The sequence below is a fragment of the Schistocerca piceifrons genome, chromosome 3 (genome assembly GCF_021461385.2).
Source record: "Schistocerca piceifrons isolate TAMUIC-IGC-003096 chromosome 3, iqSchPice1.1, whole genome shotgun sequence".
Lineage (NCBI taxonomy): Eukaryota > Metazoa > Arthropoda > Insecta > Orthoptera > Acrididae > Schistocerca > Schistocerca piceifrons.
Window position 1 is genome coordinate 216753500 of NC_060140.1, and position 24573 is coordinate 216778072.

The window sequence follows — 24573 nt, forward strand, 5'->3', positions numbered from 1 at the left end:
ATTACTTGTTCCGCACACAGCGTTCATTCCCGTTCAAAATGTCTCTCCCCTGTGGAAGGCATTCCTGCCATTTGTTGGGGACGGTTGGAACTGTGTGTAGAAGGCCTACCTTACTTAAAGACAAAGAATGTGTCTACTATCACGGAGTTTGGTAAGTTTAGCGTATTGTCTGGCATTATAGATCACTGTCATATGGAAAGTGGATAAGAAGTCCTTAAAGAATAACACTACAATATTTCCAATTTACGTTTCAAATTTTATGTCTTACACTACTGGCCATTAAAATTGCTACACCACGAAGATGACGTGCTACAGACGCGACAGGAAGAAGATGCTGTGGTATGCAAATGATTAGCTTTTCAGGGCATTCACACAAGGTTGGAGCCGGTGGCGAAACCTACAACGTGCTGACACGAGGAAAGTTTCCAACCGATTTCTCATACACAAACAGCAGTTGACCGGCGTTGCCTGGTGAAACGTTGTTGTGATCCCTCGTGTAAGGAGGAGAAATGCGTACCATCAAGTTTCCGACTTTGATAAAGGTCGGATTGTAGCCTATTGCGATTGCGGTTTATCGTATCGCGACATTGCTGCTCGCGTTGGTCGAGATCCAATGACTGTTAGCAGAATATGGAATCGGTGGGTTCAGGAGGGTAATACGGACTGCTGTGCAGGATCCCAACAGCCTTGTATCACTAGCAGTCGAAATGACAGGCATCTTATACGCATGGCTGTAACGGATCGTGCAGCCACGTCTCGATCTCTGAGTCAACAGATGGGGACGTTTGCAAGACAACAACCATATGCACGAACAGTTCGACGACGTTTGCAGCAGCATTGACTATCAGCTCGGAGACCATGGCTGCGGTTACCCTTGACGCTGCATTCAAGACAGGAGCGCCTGCGATGGCGTACTCAACGACGAACCTCGGTGGACGAATGGCAAAACGTCATTTTTTCGGATGAATCCAGGTTCTGTTTACAGCATCATGATGGTCGCATCTGTGTTTGGCGACATCGCGGTGAACGCACATTGGAAGCGTGTATTCGTCATCGCCATACTGGCGTATCACCCGCCGTGATGGTATGGGGTGCCATTGGTTACACGTCTCGGTCACCTTTTGTTAGCAATGACGGCACTTTGAACAGTGGACGTTACATTTCAGATGTGTTATGGCCCGTGGCTCTATCCTTAATTCGATCCCTGCGAAACCCTACATTTCAGCAGGATAATGCACGACCGCATGTTGCAGGGCCTGTATGGGCCTTTCCGGATACAGAAAATGTTCGACTGCTGCCCTGGCCAGCACATTCTCGAGATCTCTCACCAATTGAAAACGTCTGGTCAATGGTGGCCGAGCAACTTGCTGGTGACAATACGCCAGTCACTACTCTTCATGAACTGTGATAACGTGTTAAAACTGCATGGGCTGCTGTACCTGTACACGCCATCCAAGCCCTATTTGACTCAATGCCCAGGCGTATCAAGGCCGTTATTACGGCCAGAGGTGGTTGTTCCGGGTACTGATTTCTCAGGAGCTATGCACCCAAATTGCGTGAAAATGTAATCACATGTCAGTCCTAGTATAATATATTTGTCCAATGAAAACCCGTTTATCATCTGCATTTCTTCTTGGCCAGTAGTTTAAGTGGACTTACTTTGGTATCGCAAGGGCTGTACTCGGCCCTGCTGATTTTCCACGCGACTTGTTTCAGCATCGTTAGCAGTGCGCAGGCACAAGCAATCCTGTCTCGCCACGCCAGCCTGCTGGAGCGCATGGACGCGTGGCAGAAGCAGATGTTCACCGACTGGGCCGCCCAGGTGCCGCAACAGTGCAGGGACAACCTCAAGCTGAGCCTGCTGGCGCGCAAGCAGGACGCCAGGGACCTGCTGCTCAACTTCCACCCGCAGGTCAGCACGACTGACATCGCGTATTTGCCTTGTCTTGAAACATAATTTTCCCTAGAATCACCGAAAGAGTCTGTAGTGCAAAACTTAAATTATGCAGCAACCCGAATTAGAAGATACCAGCATCAAACTTCACGTGGCATCGACATCTACAGCAATACGTAGGAAGCCCCCTTACTGGGTGTGGTGGGTGGTATTGGAGTGCCCCAGTCACACTACTCCCCCCCCCCCCCCCGCCCCTCTCCCCTCACACTCGCTATTACTCTCGCGGATGATATGAAAGCGTAACAACTGTCGCTAAGCCTTCGTATAACCCGAAAATCAATGATTCTTCGATTACTAGCTAGAATATCGATAAGGGTCCCTTTACACATTGGTGATCGATGCTTGCTAAACGAAGCTTAATACTCCGGATAGGGTACATTCTAACAAGGAACCCTTTGAGTGCGCGGTCACAAGTTCAATCTTTAGTCAGGCTCATTTGAAAGTGTTAACAATTATGTCAGAGAAAATATTAGCTGCTAGTAACCCACCATGTGCATCAGAAGGGCAACAGAAAATAAGTGTTCGGGAGGTGCAGACATCATCCTTCCATTGGTAATATATGTTACACTTCATGTAATGACGATCGTCGACAATCAAGAAATGTTCGAAACAAACCATTAATTTCCACATCGGATGAAAACTGACGCGTCACAATGGTTACACAGGTTCGCATCGTCAAGATCGAAGCCGAAATAATTGAGAGTTACAAACCGTTCAGGACTTTCAGCTAGATATCCACCCTTAAGGAATCCGTATAGAATCATGTCGCTGTAACGGCATGATGGAAACTAATGGAATGTGATGGCGTGCAACCGAATGCGAAGCAGTCTGTCGCGGAGCTCATCGTGAAACTGGCCATCCTTTAAGGCGTAGCTGCAGATAGTGCGATAATATGTTTTATAGGCACAGTAAAAACAAACAACCAGAGGCTTAATTTGTCCAGTGGTTTCAGGCGGTCAACGGCCTTGCCGCAGTGGTAACACCGGTCCCCGTCAGATCACCGAAGTGTCGGGCTGGGCTAGCACTTGAATGGGTGACCATCCGGTCTGCCGAGAGCTGTTGGCAAGCGGGGTGCACTCAGCCCTTGTGAGGCAAACTGAGGAACTACTTGATTGAGAAGTAGCGGCTCCGGCCTCGGAAACTGACATACGGCCGGGAGAGCGGTGTGCTGACCAGATGCTCCTCCATATCCGCATCCAGTGACGCCTATGGGCTGAGGATGACACTGCGGCCGGTCGGTACCGTTGGGCCTTCATAGCCTGTTCTGGAGGTGTTTAGTTTTAGTTTGGGTTTTAGGTGGTATGAACTGCAACGTCACACGCTTTTCAGGAGGGATAGTTTGCTATAAAGGAGTATGATTTTTATACACAGACCAGAAATCAAGCAAAATCAAGTTCTTTCGACCAGCTACTCACCAAAAGCAGTGCTCATATCACGGTTGTAGTTCTCTTACGCCCATTTTCCCATGCTTGCTTGCTGTGATGTAAATATTCCCTACTGCACTACGCGCGCGAAAAATAGTCGTGGGAGGCAGAGCCCCTTCAACTTCTCGCAGAACAAGAAATAACTTTCTAGCCAATTTACCATCCAGATTAACAGTGGGCTTAATTCTATACGAAAGCATTAAGGCACTGATGTTAATTGACCTCGAACAACACTCTTAGTATCTCTAATTTCCAGGGTCCCTTTCATATGGCTCTGAGCACTATGGGACTTAACAGCCATGGTCATCAGTCCCCTAGAACTTAGAACTACTTAAACCTAACTAACCTAAGGACATCACACAACACCCAGTCATCACGAGGCACAGATCCCTTTCATATACACTCCTGGAAATTGAAATAAGAACACCGTGAATTCATTGTCCCAGGAAGGGGAAACTTTATTGACACATTCCTGGGGTCAGATACATCACATGATCACACTGACAGAACCACAGGCACATAGACACAGGCAACAGAGCATGCACAATGTCGGCACTAGTACAGTGTATATCCACCTTTCGCAGCAATGCAGGCTGCTATTCTCCCATGGAGACGATCGTAGAGATGCTGGATGTAGTCCTGTGGAACGGCTTGCCATGCCATTTCCACCTGGCGCCTCAGTTGGACCAGCGTTCGTGCTGGACGTGCAGACCGCGTGAGACGACGCTTCATCCAGTCCCAAACATGCTCAATGGGGGACAGATCCGGAGATCTTGCTGGCCAGGGTAGTTGACTTACACCTTCTAGAGCACGTTGGGTGGCACGGGATACATGCGGACGTGCATTGTCCTGTTGGAACAGCAAGTTCCCTTGCCGGTCTAGGAATGGTAGAACGATGGGTTCGATGACGGTTTGGATGTACCGTGCACTATTCAGTGTCCCCTCGACGATCACCAGTGGTGTACGGCTAGTGTAGGAGATCGCTCCCCACACCATGATGCCGGGTGTTGGCCCTGTGTGCCTCGGTCGTATGCAGTCCTGCTTGTGGCGCTCACCTGCACGGCGCCAAACACGCATACGACCATCATTGGCACCAAGGCAGAAGCGACTCTCATCGCTGAAGACGACACGTCTCCATTCGTCCCTCCATTCACGCCTGTCGCGACACCACTGGAGGCGGGCTGCACGAAGTTGGGGCGTGAGCGGAAGACGGCCTAACGGTGTGCGGGACCGTAGCCCAGCTTCATGGAGACGGTTGCGAATGGTCCTCGCCGATACCCCAGGAGCAACAGTGTCCCTAATTTGCTGGGAAGTGGCGGTGCGGTCCCCTACGGCACTGCGTAGGATCCTACGGTCTTGGCGTGCGTCGCTGCGGTCCGGTCCCAGGTTGACGGGCACGTGCACCTTCCACCGACCACTGGCGACAACATCGATGTACTGTGGAGACCTCGCGCCCCACGTGTTGAGCAATTCGGCGGTACGACCACCCGGCCTCCCGCATGCCCACTATACGCCCTCGCTCAAAGTCCGTCAACTGCACATACGGTTCACGTCCACGCTGTCGCGGCATGCTACCAGTGTTAAAGACTGCGATGGAGCTCCGTATGCCACAGCAAACTGGCTGACACTGACGGCGGCGGTGCACAAATGCTGCGCAGCTAGCGCCATTCGACGGCCAACACCGCGGTTCCTGGTGTGTCCGCTGTGCCGTGCGTGTGATCATTGCTTGTACAGCCCTCTCGCAGTGTCCGGAGCAAGTATGGTGGGTCTGACACACCGGTGTCAATGTGTTCTTTTTTCCATTTCCAGGTGTGTACATTTCCTCTTCAAATCGAAGTTGAAAACAAATTTCTTACTGAACGATGGGAAAAATTTGTTTATCTCATCTGCACGTTTTCGGACCATTTCCGCACTTTGCTGTGCATCGTCAGATCGTTTGAAATTTAGTAATCTTAAGTCTTGAGTTCTGTAGCACTGTTTGAAGTACCACAAACATCCACTGCTTCGCTTGAAATCACTGTAATCTTCATCGCGCGCAATTTGATGTTCATAACCTAGTAGGTAACTATCATGCACGTCCTGTAAATTGTATCGAGCGTCTTTGAAACGCTCAAACACCAGTTTTTGTGAAAAGTGTTCCTTGTCCTCCCTTGAATATCCGTAGTTTTCCTTATCCACCACAAGGGCCTATTGCTGCGAACTTATTCGAAATCTCTTCATAATCGTTTTAACTACGCTGCGGATGATATTTCACGTACGTAATCATATTCATTACCTGCTCCTTGGACAACGGTTGTCCTTTACTACGTTTCACTGGGGACGCGATTTGTGGCTTCCTGACGAAGATGAGTAACTACATGACTCGACACCTGTTTCAGTATCACTCTCACTTGTTAAGCACCGTCATCATCTTACTCCTCGAGTACACTGTCCACACAGTCGAGCGTATAGCAGACCATACATTCCAGAGACTCATCTTGTAGAAAAACTAATATTTCATTTGCCACTTCTTTCTCAGTCTGCGAAATCCCTTGGGTTCCTTTCTGACGAAATGTCGGCTTGGGCAACTGTTGTTGTAGATATAATGCAATGTTTGCTTTGTCTATTGTTGCCTTTGTTCCGTTTTGCACCAACACCACTAGCACAGTAGCACTGTTGTGAGTTAGTCACCGTTTAAACAATTCAACTGCACTTCGTAGTCTCATGCTGTGCACACCATTGTAAACCTCGAGTCCCGCCCCCTGTTGCCATTAGCAGCCAATACCGTGATGCATGGCAGACAATATGTGAGGCACCGAATGCCATTAACATAATTGTTCTTTTACGAGCTCGCACTCACTGGTTTCCTTGTGAGAAGAGTCAGTAACATCCATCTCTTGAAATGACCACGACAAGAAAGGTAAATGAACGGGAGGAAATGGCATCACGTTGTTTGATTTCAGTAGATATATGTTTCTGTCCGACAGTTTATTTACAACTCCATCTTTCCTCTTTATTAACAGTCACCTATTGAATATTTCATACTAAATATTACGGCCAAAAGTAAATTACATTATACAACGATAGCTGTTATTATTACTACACAGGTCAACACAATCTGGATGGAGAGTTAGAACTACACGAATGTGCAACGTACGGAATCAATAAAATCTATCTCTAGAGTTACCAGAATGAAATTTTCACTCTGCTTCTGAGTATTCGCTGATATAAAACTTCGTGACAACTTAAAACAGTGTACCCGACTGAGACTCGAACTCGAGAATTTTGCCTTTCGGTGGCAAGTACTCTACCGACTGAGCTACCCAAGCACGAGTCAAGACCCATTCCCACAGTTGTACTTCCGCCAGTACCACATCTGCTACCTTGCCCGTGAAAGGCAAAGGTCCCGAGTTCTATTCTCAATCCGGCACACTCCTTCAATCTGCGAGGAAGTTTCTTTAACATGAGAGGAATTAAAGAGCAGAATTGTAAATGACTCCCGACAGGAACTGCGCTCTGGTCAAAGGTGTACCAATTCTGCTTTTAAACTACCTACGCTTGCCCGACAGGCAGGCAGGCAAGTAGATATACTCCCATCCAAGCCAATCTATGCCTAACCCAAGCAGGCTACAGGAGTCTTGCTTGCCTGCCCGTCTTCCCGCTGAGCTATGCTACGTAACAGTTTATTCTGTACGCTTTTATTGTACTGTTATAAGTATATTCGCAAGGTGACGAATAGTCAGTTTTATATCCGAGTATTACAGGACGAGGTTCAATATAAAATACATACTCGTTTTGAGTCATTGTTGGCCAGAAAATAGTGGATTTTATTTCTGCTTTTTCCCTTTTCGGCGTTTTTCGGCCTTATTTATTTGTTTCTCTGCAACTTCACCATCCCTCGACGAGTTTATTGGCCATTCTTAGTTCGAACCACGACCAGGTCACTTCAGTATATTACGGTATATTGATAATTTTTACTTATGGACTGTCTGACAGCAACTGAATAAAACACAATTTTAGTGCCATACGCGTTTCTCCTTTATTTTCTGCAAGGCATCATCACTGGCAGGTTGCGTGGACAATTTCTTACATATTACGCTCCTGTTGCATTTTTGGTGTTGTTCTTCTTCTTATGAATGCGAATTTGCGGTTTTTTCCCACATTCCACAGCACTATGAACTGAACTCTTGTTTCAATGCCAAATTATCAATATATCGTAATATTACACGCAACTGAGGAAGACAGGACTACAAAAGTTGAAGATGTCACTTCAGTATGTTTTCTGTCGTAAGCAGAACCATCTCTGAAAATCAAGATCGGTGCAGTAGGGGAGAGTAACGTAGAAGGATAATGTGCCGAGGTGAAACAGTCAGAAGTCTTGGCAACTAGGTCATTACAGGTGGAGCACAAGCAGGGGAAGAGGATGAGGAAGGAAATCGGCTGTGTGCTTTTAAAGGAAACATCCCGGTATTCATCTTAGCCGATTTATGGGAACCATGAAATACCTACATGTGGCTGGAAGGACTAGTACTTGGACCCTGCTTCTCCCGAATGTAAATCCAGTGCCCAAACAACCCCGCTCGATAGAAGAAGAATTGCTGTTGTCCACCGTCACATCAGTAACTTCTGGAGCTCCCGGTAATCCCTAAAAGTTCTTCCTTACATTCAACATGTATTCTGACACTCTCTTCTGTTTCATTTTCCTCTGCTTGTATTCTTCGCTAATTTTTTGCTTTTGATCTCCTCTTCACATCTGCTAATATTTATGTGCCCTTTCTCGTAACCGTCGCCAACTATCCATTCTTTCTTTGTGATTTTCCAGTTAAAATCTATAACTATTTTAGTGAATATCAGATTTTCGATACACAGATTTTTTTAAGTTTATTTCTGATTAAGAAGAGCTGACAATGTCTGTCTGGAAGCCGCAACATCGTTTACATTTTAAGCTCATATCCTAATTTACGAGTCGCATATCGCAAATAATAATTTAATTTGCTGCAACATATTGAGGATATTCCACAAATATTCTGTAATGCTGGAATCTTAATCGACTGTTTTCAAGTGTACTGGCGCCTCCAGCTGTCACACTTATCCCATTCCTGTTCGCAATGTCCCTTTCGCATCCCCCCCTGCCCCCCCCTCTCTCTCTCTTTCTCTCTTTCTCTCTCTCTCTCTCTCTCTCTCTCTCTCTCTCTCTCTGTGTGTGTGTGTGTGTGTGTGTGTGTGTGTGTGTGTGTGTGTGTGTGTGTGTGTGTGTGGTGTGTGGTGTGTGTATGTGAACTCATATAAGAACAAAAAATGTTTTTACGGCTGAGGCGATAAGACAAAAAATTTATTTTCTTGCGCGCTTGTTACAGCTGAGCGCTATCCTGCGAGAGGTACATTACTTGCAGCAGATGGGATACGAGGATATACCGCAAGAGGCCCTTGACCTGTACGAAAAGGGAGAGATCTTCCGCAAGTACACCAACAGCCTCAACCAGACCATCACCTGGTGCGTAGCTCCAGCAGTAACTACGTAATTTGTTGATAGACTCAAAACAGTCACATGCTTAAAGATCAGTTGCCAGAAATATTACAACTATATTATTCATTAACAAATACCAACACTAGAGTACGCGTCCTTGTCTTTCAAGAGCGCAGGAATTGAGAACTGAGAAGCTATTGTTACTTATGAAGCGAAACAAATTATTTTATAATGATTAGAAAATATAATTTTGCACGTAACGACTTAAAAAAGAAAGTATAGTTGCTGAGATATAAGAGGCGATTAAAAAGTTTCCGTTTGAATCAGTATGCCAATCAGGGAAAACAGCCATGGGCATTGAGGAAGTTATCCCACGTACACATCAGGTTGAAGATACACATTTGGTAAAACTCAGTGTCCTGCTGCGTGAAGAGGCCCGCAACTGCCTGCTGCATATTCTCGCCTGACAGGAACAGTCGACCCTTCGAGGCCTTTTTTAACAGTCCGAAGGCGTGATAATCGCATTGGCAGAGATCAGGATTGGAGAGCGGTTGCTCGAGTGTCTCTCTCTTTAATTGGCGTAACTTCTGCGTTGCGAAATTTGCGATATGCGCACGTACGTTATCTTGAAGTAGTAGCACCCCCTTGTCGCAATTTCCCCAACGTTTCACAATCATTGCACACGTTCGTCATTTTCGCATAGATGTTTGCCGGTGTTTGTTCTTCTGTAGCCAAGAAAAAGAATTTGTTGTTCCTGTTTAACGCATTTGGAAATAACGCCGCCATGATTTACGTTTCCGCATTTACTACACTACTTCGGAAAGACACAAATGCTACGCTACATGTGGGTGCTTCTACATCTGCATCGAAGTCGCGCTATGTAGAGTGGTATGCCCACTGGCTACGGACAGAAAAAGAAAGTTCCGAGTCGCTTATAAGGATTTTATTACAGGTCTAACTGCTAACCAAAAAGAGTCTTCACACATACAAAGTAACCGTTCTTCTAGCCACATCTGTGGCCCACAATAAAGAAATTAAATCAGAAAATTGTTTCAGTTCAAACACAGTAACACTACGCAAGACGGAAGTCCGACCATGCCGCAAGAGTTAATCAACAAAATATTAACTCCAGTAAGTCTGGATGGGCGATATCGGAGACCACGTAACCGTCTACGATGCCTATGACGTGAGGACTTCCAGGGGTCGACGTGTCGGCGATCGGCAGATGTGGACGGCGCCTCGGCTTCTAGTAGGAGCGGCTCACTCGATGAGAACACCTCCCGTGCCTCGGCGCGGGCCTATGTAGTGCGCCCGCTCCAGGATACATTGCTGACTATGTCCAGTCACTTGATGTGCGGAAGAAAGTAGAACCGTAGATACTGCGACCTCTTGTGGCGCAAGTGATGTCGCCTGGTGGCCGCCGACGAGAGTTTGCGTACGCCGGGAGAGCGGCAAAGCTAACTCCTACTCTGTCCGGGACCAGCTTCACTGGCCGGTTCCGCGGGTGGCCGGTACTGCTTATAGAGTATACGCTGCAGGAACGCCATCAAACGGAAACTTATTGATCGCCCCTTATAATATGGAATAAGCGAACTAAATACAATTGAAAACTCCTTTCTGGAGTTTTTGGAAATATCAGAGCAAACTGTAGCTAAGTGAATGTTTTGATCATCTCAACACAGCAAATTATCCGATTTGGCTGGTCTATATTTTTGAAAATAGTAGACATATAAAATGAATTTTGCTTTTTGAAGAACGAGACACTCAAAAAGTTTTTTTCATACCTTTCCGTAGGTGTTCAATATGCCCCCATGCGATGCACGGCATATGTCAGTGCTGTGTTCAAATTGTTCCCAGCAGCGAGCATGTCTTGAGTTACAGCTTCCACAGCTGTTGTTATGCGATGTCTCAGTTCGTTCGTTGTTGCTGGTAACGAAGGCACATAAATAGAATCTTTTATAAACCCCCACAAGAAATAATCGCATACAGTCGGGTCAGAAATGTAAGGCAGAATCATTTGGTCCAGTGCGACCTATCCGTCGTTCAAAATTCCCACACTTCCAAATGCCGGTGTGACGGTGCCCCTTCCTGTTGGTAAATGAAGTCGTTCGAATCAGTTTCCAACTGTGGGAAAGGAAAGTTTTCAAGCAAATCGAGATATGTGCTTCCTGTAACAGTGTTCTCGGCAAAGAAAAATGGACCATACACCATTTCCCGAGAAAGTGCACAAAACACATTAAGTTTTGGAGAGTCCCTCTCATGTTGCACAAATTCATGTGATTGTTTTGTACCCCATATTCTCACACCATGACGGTTGATCTTTCCATTTAAATGTTGCCTCGTCACTAAAAACTAAAAGTGGAAGAAAACTATCATCCTCCATCTTACCAAGATCTAAATTACAGAACTCCAGGCGTTGTTGTTTCTCACCTTCTCACCTTCACGAAGAGCTTGCAGTAGCTGAATTTTGTATGGTTTCATGTATAAACGTCGACCTAACACTCGCCAGCCGGATTTCTGGAGCAAGCTGAACTGTCGGGCTGCAGGGCGAAAGGATTTCTGCGGACTCCTTGTGAAACTATGGCGGATGCGTTCGACGTCTGTGTCAAATACTCGGGAACGGCCTGGCGATATTTCTTTACACAAACAACCTGTTTCTCGGAAATGTTCATGCCATCATCCGATACTCTGTAGCTCGTGGTCTCGCGGTAGCGTTCTCGCTTCCCGAGAACGGGGTCCCGGGTTCGATTCCCGGCGGGGTCAGGGATATTCATCTGCCCCGAGGTGAATGGGTGTTGTTGTGTCGTCTTCATCTTCATCGTTCATCCCCATTACGGTCGGAGGAAGGCAACCGCAAACCACCTCCAATCGGACCTTGCCTAGTACGGCGGTGCGGGTCTCCCGCATCGTTCCCCTATACTCTGTCCAGAAGCATGGGACTTCATTTCCATTTCCATAATGCTCTGTGCTGCAAGAGGATCCACCCCGTGCCTAGTATGAAGATCATGCTGAACAGTTATTACCGACCAGCACTGCTCAAAAGGTAGAAGACAAAACACTTTCCCTTGTTCCGACACCATTTTTACTACATACATCGAAAAAAGATTTGCATCAGCCCGGTTCGCAGAACTACTGAAGACAGACGTTGACTGTGGATATTGTATCACAGACACAGTCCCTTTGACACTTCAGAAATGTCACTAAACCCGCCCAGAGATATAAGCGAAATCTGAAATTTTTTGTATTTTTCAGAACAGGTCCTATAATTTTGTGCACTTTTTCCTGTGTAAAATGGTACATAATTTATCTCCGTATGATCCTTAGAAATATTTTGTTTTTAATTTTATTACATTTTTATGCACCTGCAAAGCTACCTAGTTTTGGACACATATCTCTTTAAATATAGATATCTTTGACACTACCATGGAAGGCTGTAATTTTCACCTATCGGTATACACTGAAGCGCCAAAGAAATTGGTATATGCATTCGTATTCAAATACAGAGATATGTAAACAGGCAGAATGCGGCGGTGCGGTCGGCAACGCTTATATAAGACACAAGTGTCTGGCGCAGTTGTTACATCGGTTACTGCTGCTGCAATGGCAGGTTGTCAAGATGTAAGTGAGTTTGAACGTGGTGTTACAGTCGTCGCACGAGTGATAGGACACAGCAACTCAGAGGTAGCGATGAAGTGCGGATTTTCCCGTACGACCATTTCACGAGTGTACCGTGAATATCAGGAATCCACTAAAACATCAGATCTCCGACACCACTGCAACCGGAAAAGATCCTACAAGAACGGGACCAACAACGACTGAAGAGAATCATTCATCGTGACAGACGTGCAACTCTTCCGCGAATTGCTGCAGATTTCAGTGCTTGACCATCAATAAGCGTCAGCGTGCGAACTATAAAACGGAACATCATCGATATGGGCTTTCTGAGCCGAAGGCCCACTCGTGTACCCTTGATGACTGCACAACACAAAACTTTACGCCTCGCCTGGGCCTGTAAACACTGACATTGGACTGTTGATGACTGGAAACATGTTGCCTAGTCGGACGAGTCTCGTTTCAAATTGTATTGGGCGGATGGACATGTACGGGTATGGAGACAATCTCATGAATCCATGGACTCTGCATGTCAGCAGGGGACTGTTCAAGCTGGTGGAGGTTGTGTAATGGTGTGGGACCCTTGATACGTCTAGATACGACTCTGACAGATGACATGTATGTAAACATCGTGTCAGATCAACTGCATCCATTCATGTCCATTGTGCATTGCGACGGACTCGGGCAATTCGAAAAGGACAATGCGACACCCCAAACTTCCAGAATTGCTACAGAGTGGCCCCAGGGAGCACTCTGCTGAGCTTAAACACTTCCGCTAGCCACCAAACTCCCCAGACATGAAGATTATTCAGCGTATCTGGGACGCTTTGCAACGTGCTGTTCAGAAGAGATCTCCACTCCCCCGTATTCTTACATGAAGACCTGCTGGATTCACGGTGTCAGCTCCTTCTAGCACTACTTCAGACATTATTCGAGTCCATGTCATGTCGTGTTGCGGGACATCTGAATGCTCGCGGGGGCACTATACGATACTAGACAGGTGTACCAGTTTCTTCGGCTCTTCAGTGTAAGATAGGCTATACACCACTCAGTGCTGGTCATTGCTGGCTACCGTGCTGTTTGCGATATGTCTGCCCATTGGCTGTTTTTCGTTTGAAAATATTGTGACTTCCGTGTAAAATCGTGTCTTTCGAAGTGCTTTGGTACAGAATATATTTTTTGGGTTAAATTAAATGTGAGGCCAGTGATCCTGTCTTATCATTTTGTGATGGGAGCATGGCAAATGTAAGACTGTAGTTCGCCTCAGCATCAATACTGAATGAACATCAAACTGCAAAGGAACTGAAGTTGTAGACTAATTACGAGTTTCCAAATCACAGCGTGCATCCGAGTCTGAGACCAAAAAAGCAAGACAGGCTGAAGGAAGATATACGGGGACAAAAAAAGATTATGCTGACTATACTTTTGAGTGCTTTTGAGCCTTCATTTACAGTATGAGTCAGTTTTTATCACTTTCAGCTTGAAACTCAATTTTCCCAAAATTACTTTCTTTACAATTAATGTTCCTGTATCTGATTAACTACTTAAGATAGCTACATGAAACTTTATGAGCTGCTTTATTATAACTTACTACACTTACAGCAGCAGAATCATGGAACTGGTTTGAATGAGTATGAACTTAGGTATTTGCATGCACAAATATTTAATAAAAAAATTGCATATTTTAGTACATTAATATCTTTGATTCTTTTGCATAACATTTCATTTTTTAAATCTGCTTCAGTCAACATAAATACATAGATATGTTACCTGTAAAAAATTAGAACGTCATCTTCATTGGTTCGAAAGGTAAAGGTACACAAAATAGGATTATTTGAAACTGGCAGCATAGGCGTTGCAATCTCCTCTTAGGAAGACACTAAAATTTTTGCGGAAGGATATGAAAACATTTTACAGCGTTGTGTACTTCTCTGGTTGTTACTTCTCGTTTCCACTTCTCATGGCCAACAGTCGACTTGGGTAGCTTTATAAGGATTTAAATGTCCCTCATGCCTCTGTTAATCAGGTGATAGTTCACGCCAAAGTCACTGAGCTCTCCTGGCTGCCCATTTCTGCTGTTACTGCTTCTGTACTGACAACATAACACTCCCTGTCTCCTTTTACACGGCCAGTCACTCGTCTTGTGATATCTATCGGTCAGTTCCGCATTACATGGGTGTGTCGGGATATTTTTGATGAAGCAGTGCTTAGAGCACTGCGAGTAATTACAAGAGGCTTTCAAAAAGTTTTCGTTCGAAGGCCGTGCAGTCCAGAATCGGTATGCCAAACACACAAAATCGCCGTGAGCATGAGGCAATCATCCCGCCGACGCACCAGGGTGTAGATACGCGTTTGGGTGAAGAATTGCGTAACTGCCTGTTGCACATCCTTCTGGCAGGAATCGTCGACCGTTCAAGGCCGTTTTTTCAGGGACAGAAGATGTGACAATTGCGTTGGCTCTAGGAGGGGTGCTCGAGCGTCTCCCACTACAGTTGGCGTAACTTGAGGTTGGCCTCCCAGATCGACCAGCTCTTGTGTCGAATCGCCACCAAGACGGAACTTGGCGCACCAGTCCACAACGACATTCTGTCCCATACACATTCTTCTGTCTCCGATGGATGTCCTTCGGCAACCAAGAAAATAATAACAACATGTAGGTCCTGGTCGGTTGGTTGATTTGGGGGAGGAGATCAAATGAGGAGGTCATCGGTCCCTTCGGATTAGGGAAGGGTGGGAAAGGAAACCGGCCATGCCCATCGTGTGAGACCCAACACGTTTTATTTGTTCATGGGACCCAGAAAATATTACATACAGCCTCCCAGGTAGATGCCATTTTCCTTGACATCCGGAAGGCGTTCGATACAGTTCCGTACTGTCGCCTGATAAACAAAGTAAGAGCCTACGGAATATCACACCAACTGTGTGGCTGGATTGAAGAGTTTTTAGCAAACAGAGCACAGCATGTTGTTCTCAGTGGAGAGACGTCTACAGACGTTAAAGTAACTTATGGCGTGCCACAGGTTAGTGTTATGAGACCATTGCTTTTCACAATATATATAAATGACCTAGTAGATAGTGTCAGAAGTTCCATGCGGCTTTTCGCGAATGATGCTGTAGTATACAGAGAAGTTGCAGCATTAGAAAATTGCAGCGAAATGCAGGAAGATCTGCAGCGGATAGGCACTTGGTGCAGGGAGTGGCAACTGACCCTTAACATAGACAAATGTAATGTATTGCGAATACATAGAAACAAAGACCCTTTATTGTTTGATTATACAATAGCGGAACAAACACTGGTAGCAGTTACTTCTGCAAAATATCTGGGAGTATGCGTACGGGACGATTTGAAATGGAATGATCATATAAAATTAATTGTTGGTAAGGCGGGTGCCAGGCAGAGATTCATTGGGAGAGTCCTTAGAAAATGTAGTCAATCAACAAAGGAGGTGGCTTACAAAACACTCGTTCGACCTGTACTTGAGTATTGCTCATCAGTGTGGGATCCGTACCAGGATGGGTTGACAGAAGAGATAGAGAAGATCCAAAGAAGAGCGGTGCGTTTCGTCACAGGGTTATTAGGTAAGCGTGATTGCGTTACGGCGATGTTTAGCAAACTTAAGTGACAGAGTCTGCAAGAGAGGCGCTCTGCATCGCGGTGTAGCTTACTGTCCAGGTTTCGAGAGGGTGCGTTTCTGGATGAGGTATCGAATATATTGCTTCCCGCTACTTATACCTCCCGAGGAGATCACGAATGTAAAATTAGAGAGATTCGAGCGCGCACGGGGGCTTTCCGGCAGTCGTTCTTCCCGCGAACCATACGCGACTGGAACAGGAAAGGGAGGTAATGACAGTGGCACGTAAAGTGCCCTCCGCTACACACCGTTGGGTGCCTTGCGGAGTATAAATGTAGATGTAGATGTAAAGGAACCATTCCGGCATTTGCCTAGAGCGATTTAGGAAAATCACAGAAAACCTAAATCAGGACGGCCGGAAACGGGTTTGAACCGTCGTTCTCCCGAGTGCGAGTCCAGTGTGCTAACCACTGCGTCACTTCGCTCGGTATAGGTCCTGTATCGACGCATCTGGTAATACCGTCGTCATAAGTCAAGTTTGCACATATACTGCACATGCGTCGAAAACACACGAATGTCACACCAATCCCTTGCCTGCACGTCGATGCTTATTTATCCGCATCGGAGTAGTGCTACGTTGCATATACACTGCAGCAGCGCTATCGAAAGGAAAAAGTTCTGATCGCCTCTTATACGCTACTGGCCTTTTAAATTGCTACACCAAGAAGAAATACAGATGATAAACGGCTATTTATTGGACAAATATATTATACTAGAAGTGACATGTGACTACATTTTCACGCAGTTTGGGTGCATAGATCCTGAGAAATCAGTACCCAGAACAACCACCTCTGGCAGTAATAACGGCCTTGACACGCCTGGCATTGAGTCAAACAGAGCTTGGATGGCATGTAGAGGTACAGCTGCCCATGTAGCTTCAACATCATACCACAGTTCATCAAGAGTAGTGACTGGCGTATTGTGACGAGCCAGTTGCTCGACCACCATTGACCAGACGTTTCCAGTTGGTGAGAGATCTGGAGAATGTGCTGGGCAGGGCAGCAGTAGAACATTTTCTGTATCCAGAAAGGCCCATACAGGACCTGCAACATGCGGTCGTGCATTATCCTGCTGAAATGTAGGGTTTCGCAGGGATCGAATGAACGGTAGAGCCACGGGTCGTAACACATCCGAAATGTAACGTCCACTATTCAAAGTGCCGCCAGTGCGAACAAGAGGTGACCGAGACGTGTAACCAATGGCACCCCATACCATCACGCCGGGTGATACGCAAGTATGGCGATGACGAATACATGCTTCCAATGTGCGTTCACAGCGATATCGCCAAACACGGGTGCGACCATCATGATGCTGTAAACAGAACCTGGATTCATCCGAAAAAATGACGTTTTGCCATTCGTGCACCCAGGTTCGTCGTTGAGTACACCATCGCAGGCGCTCCTGTCTGTGATGCAGCGTCAAGGGTAACCGCAGCCATGGTCTCCGAGCTGATAGTCCATGCTGCTGAAAACGTCGTCGAACTGTTCGTGCAGATGGTTGTTGTCATGCAAACGTCCCCATCTGTTGACTCAGGGATCGTGACGTGGCTGCACGATCCGTTACAGCCATGCGGATAAGATGCCTGTCATCTCGACTGCTAGTGATACGAGGCCGTTGGGATCCAGCACGGCGTTCCGTATTACCCTCCTGAACCCACCGATTCCATATTCGCCTAAGAGTCATTGGATCTCGACCAACGCGAGCAGCAATGTCGCCATACGATAAACCGCAATCGCGATGGGCTACAATCCGACCTTTATCAAATTCGGAAACGTGATGGTACGCATTTCTCCTCCTTACATGAGACATCACAACAACGTTTCACGAGGCAACGCTGGTCAACTGCTGTTTGTGTATGAGAAATCGGTTTGGAAACTTTCCTCATGTCAGCACGTTGTAGGTGTCGCCACCCGCGCCAACCTTGTGTAAGTGCTCTGAAAGGCTAATAATTTGCATATCACAGCATCTTCTTCCTGTCGGTTAAGTTTCGCGTCTGTAGCACATCTTCGTTGTGTAGCAATTTTAATGGCCAGTAGTGTACTTTCCACGCCCCCATCTCGTGGTTGCGGCGCAGTTTCCAGTCCGGCAGAATACTGCATCTGTTCGCCAGCAGGCTTGGCCTTGACTCACTGTCGAGGTCGGTTTGCTGTGTCTGAGTAAAAACATCAGACGTCTCTGGTTCCCGCCAGTGTGACGTGTTGACAGAAAACGTGTGCTCTCCTTTGCAGGTACAACAAGGTGTGCCGCAGCAGCATGCCGGTGGAGTTCGCGCTGGTGCGTGAGAGCGTGCAGGAGGTGGATGGGCTCATTGCCAAGGGGCAGTCCGAGCTCACCTGGGACGCGGGACCAGGTCAGAATGCTTCGGCTGGGCTGCTAGAGAAACGAGATGCAGCAGAGGTGTTATCATTAGCCAGTGTGTTGTACTCTGCGTACTTCGTGCATGTTGTGTTCAAGTTCTGGTGTACTCGAATATCATTCAGTTTGTGGTAGTCCGCAGTTGCTTCTTGCGTCATATTTAGGTACTCCACTTAACAATATTGGTTTTGCATCTTACAATGAGCGACCAGTCAATGTAGTCCCCGATTCCGACGAGAACCGGCACACTAGTGGTAGCAGAGACGGAGGGAGAGAGGTGGGGGTAGTAGGGTTCCTGCACTTAACGTAGGATCCACTTAGCAACAAATAAATACACGAAACCCTCCGTTGCCAAATTTACATTTATTGTAATTTTAATTAACGTGGAAGCCATAAAAACACCAAACATGGAGGCAAAATGTACGCATCTAAATGCGACTTAAAAAAGGAATAAAATCACTTAAATTTGTTTCCACAAGAGGTGAATACAACGTCCCAATTCGGACCTCGCTAACACTTACATTTTTTCTTCCTTTATTGTATTTCGATTCCCCCCGAAGGGGGCGGGCTTGCAGAAGCTTATTACGCTGCTCTGCAGCCTACAGACTTTTTAAAATGTAAGGAGAAGTTAAGAAACAATAGAAGCAGGCGATAAAACGGGGACTTAAATTGTAAACCGGCGGAAAATTGGGGAAAGTTGAAACATAAAGCAAAGAGTTGGCAAAGCGAATAAAAATACAGAGGATGCAGACAGGTAACATAGTAGACACACAATTAAAAAACAGGGCGACAGTCTGGTTTCTGTTCGCAAGAGATCTAAAATCACACCCAGCGACAGTATGATGTCCGTTCGCAACACGTTGGAAAAGACACACAACACTGAACGCTCACTGTAAACACTGCACTAAAATATTGGCACAAAGAGGACACACCATAGCCTGGGGCAGATTGGGGGGGGGGGGGGGGTCGACCTGGACAGATGAGGGGGAAAACAAGGAGGGAGGAGAGGAAAAACGAAAGGGGGGGAACCAAAGGAGGGAGAGGACCCATAAGGGGGAGGAGGGGCGGGGCAGACACGAGAGGGAATGGGAAAAGGCAGAGGAGGGAAATGCAAAAGGACTCAGGGGAGAGAAGGGGGGCAGAGAGAGGGTAGGTGGGGAAAAAGAGGATGGAAGGGGGGTGAGAGGGCGCCCAATAAAAGGATGGAGGAAAGGAGGGGGGGTGAGGATCAGAGTTGATAGGACGGATAAATGGAGGGAGAGAGGGCATCATCCAGGAGGGGGAGTTGATGGAAGCCACCTTGGGAAAGGAGATGAAGGGTTTAGAGATGGAGGGTAGGGGGGACACAACAGTGAAGACGTGGCAGGGAGCGGGGATGGGAGAGGAGAGGAGCAACCAGGGGGTGAGGGGGATCAAGGCGGCGGGAGGTGTAGAGTATGTGGATATGTTCGAGGAATAGAAGCAGATGGGGGAAAGGAATGAGGTCATAGAGGATCTGCGTGGGGGACGGGAGGCGTATACGGAAGGAGAGGCGGAGTGCATGACGCTCAAGGATTTGGAGGGACTTATAGAATTTGGGGGGGGGGGGGGAGGCAGATATACAGGCGGGACTGGCATAACAGAGGATGGGACAGATTAAGGATTTGTAGGTGTGGAGTATGGTACAGAGGTGCAACACCCTTGTCCGGCCAGAGAGGAGTTTGAGGAGTCGGAGGCGGTTGTGGGCTGTGTACTGGATGGAGCGGAGATGAGGGATCCAGGTGAGGTGACGGTCAATGGTGACGCCAAGGTACATGAGGGTGAGGGTGGGGGTGAGGCGGACAGGACAGGCGCAGACGGTAAGGGAGAAATCCAGGAGCCGGAAGGAGTGAGTGGTACGACCTACGATGATTGCCTGGGTCTTGGAAACACATTTTACTGACATTAAATATAACAAGATAAATAATTATACATATGACGAGAACAGATGAATAACACTATCAATCTTTACAGATGAGAATACGACTATATCCACGAAGGTTCGCGCCCTGGCAAGGGAGATACTTAACTTCAACATATAAGGTGATTACAGAAAGCCCTAATCCCACTCGACAAACGTAGTAACGATATAAGCGAGACAAATGTACTGAAGGAGGATAGCCGGATGTGCCGTGGTAAAAAGTGCCACTATCAACTCCGTCAGGACGCGACCCCCGTGAATACGTCAGTTTCAGCTACCTGCAACATACACAGAGTCATTTGTAGCTTCTTAAAAACAATTAACATGAAAAGGCACAACGCGTAACACACTAATAAAATATAAACGACTACTTCACAGAACTAGCTCCTCTTTAGATAAAGCAACCAGCAGAACATTAATAACACGTAAAATACTTCTAACCTATAACAAACTAACATACCACGTAACAGAATATCGTCTTGAGCTCATAGAATACTCAGTTTGACTTGCCTGTTTATAGGTCTTACAACTCCACAGTATCAGCTTAAGCAAACCCGCGAATACAAAACTCGAAATATAACAGAAATAATGATTGAAGCCACTGAGCATGCTAGGCTGCCACACAAAGGAGACAATAGTAATTTACAGAGGCACACAACCGACCTTACATCTTCAATTTAGTATAACCAAAATAAACAATTTTGTGTATAATAATTACTTACAGTACCATGACAACCTCCGAATAACACTTATTACCCAAGGTAGGTGCTGGTACCGAAAGGCACCTTTAGTAATACAGAGTTCGAGTGTGTTCACCTATTGGAAGGGTTTCAGCTTTACATCCGTTTCCTCATAGCTCTCTGTTTACACTCTTCTATAACTTCTGCAACTAAAAAGGGCATATAAATGCACATATAACTGACACAGATTTAAGCAGAATAAAACAGTACCTTAGTATGGCGCAAATGGCTACATTTGCTTTACACGTGGGATATGTTCACCATTCAGTAATTCCGAAATATATTCAACAACGCGTGGGAGCAAGACGTCGCCGTGGTATCAGCTATTTACTTCACATAATTTCCTACACAGACATAAGGCAGACGAAGCGTTTTCACATGCAACAGCGGCGAGCATCACACATTTCCTCCTTCACGCCATATACACATCTTAATTTCAATGGCCAGTAACAAGAACCTACAGATGCCCTCGCAGCAGAAAAGCCCCAAGACACAACAGTGCACCACCGCGATACTAAACCGAGGTCCCATCAAGTCACTGCCGGGATCTCTCGTTGACCCTGCCCATAGCGTACAGGCGTCGTACCACAGGCCTCACGGTAAAGGTCAACAAGCCACATCTCACCCTCCGAATATCCACTCCGCTGCCTCTCTTCTCTCCGTTAACCACCTGACCACCGGCCTGAATCGCGGAAGGCAAAGATTGTGGCCCTATAATCGATGGCAGCGATGCCATTGTAAGTGCGAGAACACTGGCGACAGCTGTGCCACAGCTCAGGGGGGAAGGGAGGACTCGAAAATAGCTCCTCGTAACTACTCTTCCGTTTTAGAAAAACTTAAGTTCGTAGATTGTGACTTAGTGTTGGTTTCGGACAACGCAGAATCGTTAAAACACTCGAAAATAACTTTTTTCATGCAGGCGCGCAACGTATAGTTTCTGAGAAATCTAAGAATTTGATGTCTACACTTTCCGGGTATACACTGACAGAAAAAAATCGCAACACCAAAAAATAATTAATGTAGAAAAATGAAATTCCGAGAATGCATTTGTCTACGTAGCATATTTAGGTGATTAAGATTGCAAAATCACAGGTTAATGTAAGCGCAAGATAGCCATTGCTAATGTGAAATGCTCGTACATTAGCAACCAGTGTTACCATCAGAATGTTGAATGCCAGCATGCAAACGTGCATGCATTGTGTTGTATAGGTGCCGGATATCAGTTTGTGGGGTGGAGTTCCATGCATGTTGCACTTGGTCTGTCAATACAGGGACGGTTAATGCTGGTTGTGGATGATGCTCGAGTTGTTGTCCGATGATGTCTCATATGCGCCCGACTGAAGACAGATCTGGTGATCGAGCACTCCGAGGCAACATTTCGACGCTCTGTAGAGCATGTTGGATTACAACAGCGGTATGTGGCCGAGTGTTATCCTGTTGAAAAACACTCCCTGAAATATTTTTCATGAATGGCACCACAACAGGTTGAATCTCCAGAATGACGTACAAATTTGCAGTCAGAGTGCGTTGGATAACCACCAAAGTGCTCCTACTGTCATACGAAATCACGCTCTACACTATAACTTCACTTGTGGGCCCAGTGTGTGTAGCACGCAGACAGGTCAGTAGCAGTCCATCAACTGGCCTTCTTCTAATCAACAGACGGCCATCACTGGCATCGAGGAAAAACTAACTAACGGGTGTTCCACGAGTGTAAGGGGCGTCCCACGAGTATATGGCTAACATACGATGACAAGCAGGTAGAAGAAGTGGACAGTGTTAAATCCTTGGGATTACAGCTAGATAATAAATTCAACTGGGAGGAGCACACCACAGAACTGCTGAAGCGTCTTAGCAAATCCCTATTTGCAATGCGAATTGTGTCAGACATAGGGGATGTAAAAATGAAAAAGCTGGCATACTATGCTTACTTTCATTTCATAATGTCATATGGGATTATGTTTTGGGGAAATTCATCAAGCCAACCTAAAGTTTTCCGGGCACAAAAACGTGCAGTAAGAATTATATTGGTGTGACCTCAAGAACATCAAGAACAGAAGCCGATTTAGGGAACTAGGGATACTAACTACTTCTTCCCAATATATTTATTCCTTAATGAAATGTGTCATTAAAAATATAACACTTTTTCAAACCAACAGCTCAATTCATAGAATCAATACTAGAAATAAAAATAATCTTCATAAGGATTTAATGTCACTTACTCTTGTACAAAAGGTGTGCATTATTCAGGAACAAACATTTTCAATAACTTGCCAGCAGCCATAAAAAGTTTAACAACCAATGAAATTCAGTTTAACAGAAGCCTAAAGGATTTATTGGTGGCCAACTCTTTCTACTCCATTGATGAATTTCTCAATAGAACCAACTGATTTTTGTGTGTGTAAACTTCTGCACCATTTCAGTAATGTGTTCATTGTAAATAAGTGTGTGTGTGTGTGTGTGTGTGTGTGTGTGTGTGTGTGTGTGTGTGTGTGTGTGCCGGCCGGGGTGGCCGAGCGGTTCTAGGCGCTGCAGTCTGGAACCGCACGACCGCTACGGTCGCAGTTTCGAATCCTGCCTCGGGCATGGATGTGTGTGATGTCCTTAGGTTAGTTAGGTTTAGGTAGTTCTAAGTTCTAGGAGACTGATGACCTCAGAAGTTAAGTCCCATAGTACTCAGAGCCATTGTGTGTGTGTGTGTGTGTGTGTGTGTGTGTGTGTGTGTGTGTGTAAGTAAGTACAATCTAACATCTGCGCCATTTCAGTGCAGTAATGTGTTCATTGTAAGTAAGTATTGTAGTAGTTCTGTTACATGTTTATTACCTCATAAATAAATAAAAACTTTTTTTTATTTTAAATTCAGTGCATTAGTGTTTGTAAAATCATTCTTTCATATAGTATCCATTAACAAAAATGAAGATCATTCCACTTGGGACCTGTGGAAGGCCGGCCAGGGTGACCGATCGGTTCTAGGCGCTACAGTCTGGAACCGCGCGACCGCTACGGTCGCGGGTTCGAATCCTGCCTCGGGCATGGATGTGTGTGATGTCCTTAGGTTAGTTAGGTTTAAGTAGTTCTAAGTTCTAGGGGACTGATGACCTCAGAAGTTAAGTCCCATATTGCTCAGAGCCATTTGAACCATTTGAACCTGTGGAAGGTACATTAGCTTATTTGTTTCAGTTGTAAATATTTGTCATGTATTATTGTTTTTCTGACATGTTCCACATTCTGGAAGACCTCCTCACTACGGATCAATTGGAATGAAAGTAAATCTAACCTAATCATCAGAAGACACAACGGACCTCCTAACAGTCTTCCAATGAGCTCTCGCTTGCCACCACTGAATTCTCCAATTGCGGTGATTTAGGGTCAGTGGAATGCATGTCACAGAGCGTCTGGCTCGAAGCTGTCCCTGTGATATCAACTGCTGTTAAATTGCACTGCAGATGCAGTACGATACACCAGAGCCAT

At 46.0% G+C, this 24573-nt stretch overlaps 1 protein-coding gene across 1 annotated transcript in view; it reads left to right on the plus strand.

The window, feature by feature from the left end:
• LOC124787768 (dynein beta chain, ciliary-like) overlaps window positions 1-24573 on the plus strand; it is an 834683-nt gene that overhangs the window by 212169 nt on the left and 597941 nt on the right. The window contains exons 13-15 of the mRNA XM_047254657.1: window positions 1717-1912; window positions 8715-8851; window positions 18297-18418. Of these exons, the coding sequence (XP_047110613.1) occupies window positions 1717-1912; window positions 8715-8851; window positions 18297-18418 (455 nt within the window). The remainder of the gene's footprint in view (window positions 1-1716; window positions 1913-8714; window positions 8852-18296; window positions 18419-24573) is intronic.